The sequence below is a fragment of the Nerophis ophidion genome, linkage group LG24 (genome assembly GCF_033978795.1).
Source record: "Nerophis ophidion isolate RoL-2023_Sa linkage group LG24, RoL_Noph_v1.0, whole genome shotgun sequence".
In the NCBI taxonomy this organism is placed as follows: Eukaryota; Metazoa; Chordata; class Actinopteri; order Syngnathiformes; family Syngnathidae; genus Nerophis; species Nerophis ophidion.
Genome location: NC_084634.1, coordinates 31,595,785 through 31,607,837, shown reverse-complemented (window position 1 = coordinate 31,607,837; position 12,053 = coordinate 31,595,785). Strand labels below are relative to the sequence as shown.

Here is a 12,053-nt window from a genome sequence, read left to right as displayed (position 1 = left end):
TACCCGGAGGGAACCCACGCATTCACGGGGAGAACATGCAAACTCGACAGAAAGATCCCGAGCCCTGACTACTCAGGACCTTCGTATTGTGAGGCAGACGCACTAACCCCTCTGCCACCGTGAAGCCTGATACATACATACATACATACATAAATAAATAAAACAAGAAAGTGAAGGGGATTGGTCCAGGACAGGTGTGCTAATTAAAGGCCTACTGAAACCCACTACTACCCACCACGCAGTCTGATAGTTTATACATCAATGATGAAATATTAACATTGCAACACATGCCAAAACGGCCTTTTTAGTTTACTAAATTGCAATTTGAAATTTCCCGCGAAGTGACCTGTTGAAAACGTCGCGAAATGATGACGTGTACGCGTGACGTCACGGACTGTTAGGAAATGTTAGCGCTGCGCACACACACAGCTAAAAGTAGTCTGCTTTAACCGCATAATTACACAGTATTTTGGACACCTGTGTTGCTGAATCTTTTGCAATTTGTTCAATTAATAATGGAGAAGTCAAAGTAGAAAGATGAGTTGGGAAGCTTTAGCCTTTAGCCACACAAACACACGGTGATTCCTTGTTTAAAATTCCCGGAGGTGAAACTTTACTATGGATCAGAGCGGTCAAGCGAACATGGATCCCGACCAAATGTCAACCAGCAGTTTTCAGTGAGAAAATTGTGGTAAAAAGTCGCCATTTACCGGAGATCAGCTGAGCTTGTGCCGTCCGTACAGCTGCCGTCGACTTCCATCAGACACTGGCCTCAAGACACCCGTGGATTCACCCTTTTCGACTATCAGGTACTATTAAACTCACTAAAACACTAGCAACACAATAGAAAGATAAGGTATTCCCCAGAATTATCCTAGTAAATGTGTCTAAAAACATCTGAATCCGTCCCAATGCAATCGCGTTTTTTTTTTTTTTCTAGTGCGTCGCTATCAATATCTTCAAACACAAAACTTTCATCCTCGATCAAATAAATGGGGAAATTGTCGTTTTCTTGGTCCGAATAGCTCTTTTTGTTGGAGGCTTCCATTAAAAACAATGTGAGGATGTGAGGAGCTGTCACGCCAAATTTCTTCTTCCTACAAAAACCTCCCCCCCCCATTTACTTCCGGAGTCATGATTAACACAGACATTTTGTTAACGCTATATTATAAAAATATAACACTATATTATAAAAATACAGACGTCTTGTTAACGCTATATTATAAAACAATTTAAAAAACAATTTACAAACACAAGCTATGGGACGGCATAAGAGGAAACGTGACCTCGGAAGTAAATGCGTCATCCCATAACTTGTGTTTGTAAATTGTTTTTTAATTTTTTTTAATAATATAGCGTTAACAAAATGTCTGTATTTTTATAATATAGCGTTATATTTTTATAATATAGCATTATAATTTTATAATATAGCGATAGGTTGTATGGCAACACTAAATTGGCCCTAGTGTCTGAATGTGAGTGTGAATGTTGTCTATCCGTGTTGGCCCTGTGATGAGATGGCGAGTTGTCCGGGGTGTACCCCGCCTTCCGCCCGATTGTAGCTGAGATAGTCGCCAGCGCCCCCCGCAACTCCAAAAGGGAATAAGCGGTAGAAATGGATGGATGGATAGCGTTAACAAAACGTCTATATTAATCATGACCCTGGAAGTAAATGGGGGGGAGGGAGGTTTTTGTAGGGGGAAGAAATTTGGCGTGACAGACCCATCGACGGGTGATGTCATCGTCTGCGACTTCCGGTAAAGGCAGGGCTTTTCTGTTAGCGACCAAAAGTTTGCGAACTTTAGCCTCAATGTTCTCCATTAAATCCTTTGAGCAAAAATATGGCAATATCGCGAAATGATCAAATATGACACATAGAATGGACCTACTATACCCGTTTAAATAAGAAAATCTCATTTCAGTAGGCTAGCTTTCAACAAAAAGCTAGCGATGCTTAACTGTACTAAAATATGCATAAACAACAAATAAAACTGTATTTTTACATTTAAAACACTTGACATCGTTAAATATGTAGGAAATTGAGACAAATAACTTCAAACAAACGAACAAACAATTGTGTGTTAATGAAAGAAAAGTCATCTTTGGCCTCAAGCCAGCAGATTCGTCACACTTACTTTGGTGTTTGGAAGTTCCCCATGTGTGCCGCGGTACTCCGGGGCTCTTGATCATGGCTCTTCCGGCGTTCTTCAGCGCGTCCATGCCGAGTTGAGTGCCTGCCCTCCGGCCAGCCGGCAGCCGAGCAGGTGGATGGAGTATCCGTGCGGAGCTCGACAGGCGGCAGGCGGGTGCGAAAAAGCCCGCCTTCTCGACTCCCTTATCCGGCTTGTCTGTCCTCACCCTGGCCCCTCCCTCCCACTGCTGGTGGTTGTTTGTAGCGGAAGGGACGAGGAACTGAGGCCCGTCACGTAGCGACTCCCTGCGGGCGGTGTGGCTCCAAAGTTAAGGGCGTGTCTGCCTAAGGTGGATGGAGGACACCCTCCAAACTATCCATGAAAAAAGATTGAAAAAAAATCCACCAGAAATATACCTACTATTTGAATCTTTATATATTAAGTATTTCTGGTTTATTCATTCATGTATATTAATTTATTATGTAAAAAGTGATATACAAACATGCTCTATAAATGAGTATTTTATGCAAAGATAACGTTATTTAATGTCATGTATTTTTAGTCCGAAAAAAATACAAATGTAATCGTTTCAGATAGTCTGTATTTTGGCTCTCTCTGGTGGTTTGCAGTTAGTCATTGCAGCCTCCCAACTTTTTTATTACATTTATTTATTTCATCCTAATATCAAGGCCCGGGGGCCAGTACTGGCCCGCCAAAACATTTTATGTGGCCCGCAAACGCCTGGAAAAAATAGGTTTCAATAAAATACTCCCTTTTTTTAAACTAAATGCACAGGAAGTCTTGTCCAGGGTGTACCCCGCCTTCCACCCGATTGTAGCTGAGATAGGCGCCAGCGCCCCCCGCGACCCCAAAAGGGAATAAGCGGTAGAAAATGGATGGATGGCACAGGAAGTCAGGGCAGGTGAGCCAGTATAGGTGTGTGTGTGTGTGTATATATATATATATATATATATATATATATATATATATACATATATATACACAGACCTATACTGGCTCACCTGCCCTGACTTCCTGTGCCATATATATATATATACACACACACAGTAGGGCAAAAAAGTATTTAGTCAGCCACCGATTGTGCAAGTTCTCCCACTTAAAATGATGACAGAGGTCTGTAATTTTCATCATAGGTACACTTCAACTGTGAGAGACAGAATGTGAAGAAAAAAAAATCCAGAAATTCACATCTTTCCTTAACACGGATCAATCGTCCGGTCCCCTTAGCAGAAAAACAGCCCCAAAGCATGATGTTTCCACCCCATGCTTCACAGTAGGTATGGTGTTCTTGGCAGAGGGGTTAGTGCGTCTGCCGCACAATACGAAAATCCTGCAGTCCTGGGTTCAAATCCCGGGCTCGGGATCTTTCTGTGTGGAGTTTGCATGTTCTCCCCGTGACTGCGTGGGTTCCCTCCGGGTACTCCGGCTTCCTCCCACTTCCAAAGACATGCACCTGGGGATAGGTTGATTGGCAACACTAAATTGGCCCTAGTGTGTGAATGTGAGTGTGAATGTTGTCTGTCTATCTGTGTTGGCCCTGCGATGAGGTGGCGACTTATCCAGGGTGTACCCCGCCTTTCGCCCGATTGTAGCTGAGATAGGCGCCAGCGCCCCCCGCGACCCCAAAAGGGAATAAGCGGTAGAAAATGAATGGATGGATGGATGGGATGCAATTCAGTATTCTTCTTCCTCCAGTTTATACCAAAAAGTTCTATTTTGGTTTCATCTGACCACATGACATTCTCCCAATCCTCTGCTGTATCATCCATGTATCCATTTTGGTATAAACTCAACTCGTCGTGTTTGGAGGAAGAAGAATACTAAGTTGCACCTGTGGCTGGGCCAAGTAATTAGGACACCTGATTCTCATCATTTGGATGTGTGGCCAAATGCCTTTGGTGTCTGTTCAATATGTATCCTCAATATTTATGACATCACGTTTAAAAAATGCACAGCATTCAGAGGCATCCATAACTGCATGTGTATATGAATATCAACACTATTTTATACATTTAAAACATATTATTACTAATATTATTTTTTGGGGATATTTATCTGTTTTTATACAATTATTGTGCACCCAACAGCCTGAGCACATACACTACTGATGTGTTTTTTCTCCCTCATGCAGCTAAATAATTGAATAGACAGATGATTAATATTTACATTATTGATTTTGTAAAGATAAAAAAAAGATCTTAAGCATAGTGCAATATTTATTAAACCCATCAGAGGTTGTAATATCTCATTCAACACTCATAAAGCAAAACAGTGCCTGAACAGTCGGTAGTTGATTCTCTTAAAGGGGAACGTTATCACAATTTCAGAATGGTTAAAACCAATAAAAATCAGTTCCCCGTGGCTTATTTTATTTTTCGAAGTTTTTTCCAAAATTTTACCCATCACGCAATATCCCGAAAAACGGCTTCAAAGTGCTTGATTTTAACCATCGTTATAGCCACCCGTCCATTATCCTGTGACGTCACTGCGTGAAGCCAATACAGACAAACATAGCGGAGAGAACAGAAAGGTATAGCGACATTAGCTTGGATTCAGGCTCGGATTTTAGCGGCTTAAGCGATTCAACAGAATACGCATGTATTGAAACGGATGGTTGAAGAAATTGAAGAAGAAACTGAAGTTATTGAGCCATATCACGACGAATTCGGCGATCGCCTTCTAACCAACGATTGCATCTTTTGACCACTGGTGCAACTTAAATCCGTCGATTGGTATGTATTTGTTTGGCATTAAATGTGGGTGGAGGGAAAGGCTGGATGTAAATATAGCTACAAATGAGGCATAATGATGCAATATGTACATACAACTAGCCTAAATAGCATGTTATCATCGATTAGCTTGCAGTCATGCCGTGAAATATGTCTGATTAGCACATAAGTCAATAACATCAACAAAACTCACCTTTGTGATTTTGTTGACTTTATCGTTGGAAATGCATCTGCTTTGAGTGTCGCAGGATATCCACACATCTCTGTGCCATCTGTCGTAGCATCGCTATCGTCGGTAGTGATGGATTTGAATGTCTTTTTATTTTCCTAGTCAGATTTTAGAACAGCTAAAGTGTGAGCCTTTCCTATAGACCAGGGGTAGGGAACCTATGGCTCTCGAGCCAGATGTGGCTCTGTAGATGACTGCATCTGGCTCTCAGATAAATCTTAGTTGACATTGGAAATCACAGTCTTAAAAATAACGTTGAAAATACAAAACATTCTCATGCATTTCAATCTATCCATCCGTTTTCTACCGCACCTGTTCAAGAAGTCGTATTAATGGTAAGAAGTATTTTATTTATTATTGGTTAGCTTCATACTAAAAATGTTATTAAAAAGAATAGGAGACTTATTATACTATAAAAATGTTGGTCTTACTTAAAAATGCACGCATTTAGTTGTATTCAGTGTTAGAAAATATTATATGGCTCTCACGGAAATACATTTTAAAATATTTGGCTTTCATGGCTCTCTAGGCCAAAAAGGTTCTCGACCCCTGCCATAGACCTTGAATTTGGAATGTAGGAATGAAGCCATAACAATCTGTTATCTTAACTGACCGAGGGAGGGGGGAGAGTGAAGAAGGAGGGAGAAACTGCCATTTTAGGTTTGGATAAATTTTGACCGGGCCATTGAACTGTTGTATCTAGATTGATCTCCCAAAGCGCTTTGGATTAAAAATATCAAAATGAGCAACTTCTGCCTCTGATTGATTTAAAACCAGCTTATGTGTCATAAACAAACCTGGGGGCATTGACAGAAGGAAGAACTGGTCCAAACACAACAGTAGCGATGCTGCGACAGAACAGAACAAACGAGGGAATTTCGCAACTTCAATCCGTCGATTGGTGTGTTTGTTTGGCATTAAATGTGGGTGGAGGGAAAGGCTGGATGCAAATATAGCTACAAATGAGGCATAATGATGCAATATGTACATACAGCTAGCCTAAATTGCATGTTACAATCGATTAGCATGCCGTGACCATTGATGTCTGATTAGCACACTCCACGTAAGTCAACTTGAATCCGTCCCTGATCGTGTTGTTACACCCTCCGACAACACACCGACGAGGCATGATGTCTCCAAGGTACGGAAAACAGTCGAAAAAACGGAAAATAACAGAGCTGATTTGACTTGGTGTGTGTAATGTGTTTGAGAAAATGGCGGGTTGCTTCCTGTTGTGACGTCACGGGTGAAAGGTCGTTGCTCCGACAGCTAACAATTGAAAGGTGTTTCAATCGCCAAATTCACCCTTTTAGAGTTCGGAAATCGGTTAAAAAAACATATGGTCTTTTTTCTGCACCATCAAGGTATATATTGACGCTTACATAGGTCTGGTGATAATGTTCCCCTTTAACAGTGCTGAATGTTACATTTGCTGCTGTAATTGTACGGTCTGTGATTATTGCAGAGGGTCCTTATACAAGTTGTGGTATAGACCGTGTGTGTGTGTGTGTGTGTGTGTGTGTGTGTGTAGAGAACATTTATCTTCATTGTGTGGTTAAAAGATGAGGAAGATCGCTGCAGTGATGCTATATGTTGTATACAAGTGAGACTAATGCAATGTCTACCAGCCGCATTGCGTCATCATCGTATGCACTGTCTGGGGAATAAAATGCAGACACTTTAGGGCTTTGTAGACAAAAGTCTCGGGACACTTCTCGGAATGCACAAGATGCACAGTGTGATATGTTGTGGTTGTCTACAACCATTGATTCAGTTTTTTTTAGGATTCACAAGTAAAGGGATGAAGCATGATTTTAAGTTAAAGTCCTACTGAAATGAGATTTTCTTATTCAAACGGGGATAGCAGGTCCGTTCTATGTGTCATACTTGATCATTTGGCGATGTTGCCATATTTTTGCTGAAAGGATTTAGTAGAGAACATCGACGATAAAGTTCGCAACTTTTGGTCGCTAACAAAAAAGCCTTGCCTTTACCGGAAGTCGCAGGCGATGACGTCACCCGTTGAGGGCTCCTCACATCCTCACATTGTTTTAAATGGGAGCCTCCAACAAAAAGAGCTATTCAGACCGAGAAAACGACAATTTCCCCATTAATTTGAGCGAGGATGAAAGATTTGTGTTTGAGTATATTGATAGCAATGGAATAGAAAAGAAAAAAAAAATCTAGTTTAAAAAAACGCGATTATATTGGGACTGATTCAGATGTTTTTAGACACATTTACTAGGATAATTCTGGGAAATCCCTTATCTTTCTATTGTGTTGCTAGTGTTTTAGTGAGTTTAATAGTACCTGATAGTCGGAAGGGTGTGTCCACGGGTGTATTAGGGAAGTCGACGGCAGCTGTATGGACGGCACAAGCTCAGCTGACCTCCGGTAAGTGGCGACTTTTTACCACAATTTTCTCAACTGCTTGTTGACATTTGGTCAGGATCCATGTTTGCTTGACCGATCTGATCCATAGTAAAGCTTCACCTCCAGGAATTTTAAACAAGGAATCACCGTGTGTTTATGTGGCTAAAGCTTCCCAACTCCATCTTTCTACTTTGACTTCTCCATTATTAATTGAACAAATTGCAAAAGATTCAGCAACACAGATGTCCAAAATACTGTGTGATTATGCGGTTAAAGCAGAGGACTATTAGCTGTGTGTGTGTGCGCAGCGCTAATACATTCTAACAGTCCGTGACTTCACGCGTACACGTCATCATTCCGTGACGTTTTCAACAAGAAACTACCGGGAAATTTTAAATTCCAATTTAGTAAACTAAAAAGGCCGTATTGGCATGTGTTGCAATGTTGATATTTCATCATTGATATATAAACTATCAGACTGCTTGGTCGGTAGTAGTGGGTTTCAGTAGGCCTTTAAAATGTTATTTGTGTCTATTAGATTGTGTTATTTTTGATAAAATCCATAAGACATTCAGTGGGATACATCATTGTGGTCTTTTAAAAAGAAAAAAATATATATATATATATATATATATATACACAACAGATATGATGCTTAGCAATGCATCTTGTCTGTCAAATTTCACAAGCCAAAGTGGCCCGAGCCAAAAAGTTTTGGTTTAAAGTGTTGATCGTTTTCGGTTTGGAAATATACACAAATTAAATCAAAGAATCTAAACATTTTTAATTAGAAAAAAAAATGATGCTAATTATACAAATTAGCATGCGTTATTTTAATAGGATGACTTTAAAAATATCTAAAGATGTCTGGAGGGAAATATTGTGGTCGTCCACAACCCTCGGACAAAAACGATGGAATCCCCAGACTTGGAGGATGTTCATTCAGTTGTTTGATGTTGCAGAGGAAAAGCAGATAACAGACATGACACAAAACTGTAGTCGTTTCTGGCTTTAAGAAACACTGAAATAAATCAGAACAATAAATGGTGGTAGTAAGTTTAATTTTAGGCCAAATGGAATTAAATTAAAATATGGAATCAATCAGTTCTGAAGAAAAATATGGAATCGTGAAGTACAAAACAACCACTACAACACCCCACTTGTCCAGTACTTTGTTGCACTACCTCTGGCTTCTACAACAGCCTGCAGTTCATGAGGCATGGACTTAACGAGTGACAAACAGTACTCTTCTTCAATCTTGCTCCTACTTTCTCTGATTGCTGTTGTCAGATCAGCTTTACAGAATGGAGTCTTGTAACAGAGGTTTTGTTTTTGTTAGTAAGAGTCTCCACTGTTGACAGAGGAACTTCATACAACAAGAGGCCAGAGTATCCGGGGTAAGACGCCATGCTGGTAAATCCACGCCTTAAACCGTCCAGGTAAGCCAGGCTTGTCTACAGCAGATAACCACGTCTCCAGCTCCTTGATGGTCGTTTGGATTACTGCAGTATCCCTGAGACTACAGTCAAAGACCTTGCCCAGGCTCTTGACCGGTTTCTCTGTGATAGATGGGATTGCTGTGCCATTTATGACGAAGCGGAACTTGTCTGCCAGTTTTCCCTTCTTCAGAACCATCGACCTGGATTTAGTTGGTTTAAAGCTTATTCTTGCCCAGGAGATGAGCTTTTTTAGGCCTTGGAGTATCCATCTTGCGCCAGGCACTGATGTGGTTGTGACAGTGAGATCGTCCTAAAGGCTCTGATGGGGGGCCGTGGAGTTCCAGACTTCGACAGAGGGCCTCTGCATTCCATTTCAGCTGCCTTGACTACCATGTTCATGGCTAGGGCAAAAAGGCAAACTGAGATTGTACACCCAGTTATAATGCCCTTTTCAAGCCTGTGCCTATCTGATGTTATGCTCCTGGAAGTGACCCTGAGCCTGAAGTTCACGTAGTAATTCAGGATGAGGTCCTTGATCTTTTTGGGTACATGGTGTCGGTCCAGGGTAGTCTCCACGAGCTTGTGGGGCATGGAACCGTATGCTTTGGCGAGGTCAAGCCAAAGCACAGCAAGATCTCCCTTACCCTCCTGTCCCTCCCTGATCAGTCGGGAAACTACACCGGTGTGTTCCAGGCATCCTGACACACCTGGGATTCCACCTTTCTGGACCGAGGTGTCAATGTAGGCATTCTTGAGGAGGAAGTCAGTCAACCTTCTGGAAAGGATGCTGAAGAAGATCTTTCCCTCAACGCTAAGGAGCGAGATGGTCCTGAACTGGAATTCTCTTATTTAGGTATCCAAACACCCTCAGCCTGCCTCCACTGGGCTGCAAAAGTTCCTCTGCGCCAAATCACTCGCAGGATCCTCCAAAGGATTCTAAGGAGTTCCGGGCATCGCTTGTGCACCTTGTAGGGTACTCCACTGGGTCCTGGAGCTGAACGGGCTCTGGCTGCAGTAACAACCTCCTGGATTTCTTTCCAGGTGGGTTTGCTGGTGATGAAATTGACAGCGGGAGATGGTATGTCCAATAAGGCACTGAGGGGCCATAGCTCTTTCTCTTTATTAGGGTCGCTCATGTTTTTCAAGAAGTTGTTAACTTCTTCTTTGGAGCAAACTAGATGCCCACTGCGCTTCTGCCCCAACAGCTGTTTGATAAATCCAAATGGATTAGCTATGAATGTAGTTTGCTTCCTGGCTCTCTCCTGCGCCTCCTGTGCCATTCAGCTCACCATAAGGTCGTCAGTTTCGTCCTGCTGATGTTACGGAGTTCCGCCCTTCGATAACTTCAAAGGTGCACATGTCCATCAAAAGCTCTCTAGAGTGGTGGTTCTTTCCCCTATGACAACTGGAATCCAGGTTTGGATATAAGGAGTGATAATAAAAACATTAGCAACATGTGGTAGAAATCCCTCGTAGGTAGGCGTAAAGGATAGGGCTCAGAAGGTCACCCGACCCTGATCAGAGGAATAATGTCAAGGAAAGATTGACTGGCCAGACTGCCCGTCGCAAAAGGCAAAAACTACAAAGAGTAATGGTCTTTGTTTAAAAGGTATTAAAGGACAGTTGTTCAAAAAGACAGGAGAGGTGTAATCAGGCCCACTCTTTCTCCTGGAAACTGCAGTTCCGGTCTGAGGCTCGCTGAAACAAATAAAGCTTTTTGTTCGACAAATCCTCATTGGCGTCTTCTTGGCTCATCACACACTCTGTCCTAGGAGAGTGACACGACCATCAAATACAATCTAAAAAATTATCTGTTACTGACTACCACAATTTACTGTCTGAATTTATTTTAATGTTTCCCAAAGCCAGAAAGTTGCAACTTGAGATTACTACTAGTTTTGTTTTATGTCTGTTAACTGCTTTTCAAACAACTGAATGAACATCCTCTAAGTCCGGTGATTCCATAATTTTTTTTGCCAGGGGTTGTATAGCCATCTGTTTTGAAGATGATTCATGTATAAATATGAAGGTGTGTTTTGTGGCAATTACACGACTGTCCATCCATCCATTTCCTACCGCTTATTCCCTTTAGGGTCGAGGGGGGCGCTGTTGCCTATCTCAGCTACAATCGGGCAGAAGGCGTCGTACACCCTGGACAAGTCGCCACCTCATCGCAGGGCCAACACACAATTACACGACTGGTTTCATTGAATTTAACTTGAGCGAATTTCCTTGATGAAGAAAAAACTCAAAGTTTGACATCAATCATGTCGTATTAATAAAAGTGTGTAAGCAATCTCTGGTAGGTCAGCTCCAACCATGCAGTTCTAATTAGTTAGGGCACAGGTGTCATACTCAAGGCCCGGGGAGCAGATCTGGCCCGCCACGTGGTTTAATTTGGCCACTTGTAAGACTGGAAACAATGTAAGTCATTAAAGTACTTTGCATTTTCTTACTAAATGTATTAGTTGTTTCCATTTTGACAGAAAAAATACATGCACTCAATGCAATCACATATTTTTCATACATAAATATTATAATGTAACAAATATATGGTCATATATTCAAACAATGTTTTTGTTAAAATTGACACTTTTTATCTGCTTGACTTATGATTTCAAAGCAATTTATTCATCAAATTGTCAAATTTTATAAATAGATTTCACAGCAACTTTATGACATTTACTGTAGTTTTACAGAATTTTACTGTACATGGAGGGAAAAAAAACAATACGACTGTTTTTTGACCATAAAACTGAGCTGCCAGAATTTTACTGAAAAAATGGTGGTACTGTTTTGCTATTCACAGCAGTACATGGTAAAATCTACAATTGTCAGTTTTACAGTAAAATCCGGCAGCTAAACTTCCAGGATTTTACTGTAAAAATGCAGTTTTATAGTTAAAGTAAAAAAAACAAAAAACTTTAAAATTCAATCAACTGAGATACTGGTTTTGTACCGTGAAAAAAGTGGTACTGTTTTTCCCATTTAAAGTAAGATGCTAAAAATGCCACCGTGAAATTTAGGGTAACATTTTTGCAACTGACCTGTCAGTTTTTTACTGTAAAAACGGTGGTACTGTTTTGCTATTCGCAATAGTGCACGGTAAAATCTAGAGTTGTTGTTTTTA

At 41.1% G+C, this 12,053-nt stretch overlaps 1 protein-coding gene across 3 annotated transcripts in view; it reads right to left on the bottom strand.

Annotated features, from left to right (window-relative positions):
• Positions 1 to 2,471, bottom strand: part of si:dkey-71h2.2 (low density lipoprotein receptor adapter protein 1-B) — a 113,530-nt gene extending 111,059 nt beyond the window's left edge. For 2 of the 3 annotated variants that reach the window (XM_061886026.1, XM_061886029.1), the window contains exon 1: positions 2,136 to 2,471. In XM_061886026.1, coding sequence (XP_061742010.1) covers positions 2,136 to 2,220 — 85 coding nt within the window. In that variant the 5' untranslated portion in view covers positions 2,221 to 2,471. The remainder of the gene's footprint in view (positions 1 to 2,135) is intronic. The other variant, XM_061886027.1, reaches the window with a different exon arrangement.
• Positions 2,472 to 12,053: the final 9,582 nt, after the last annotated feature.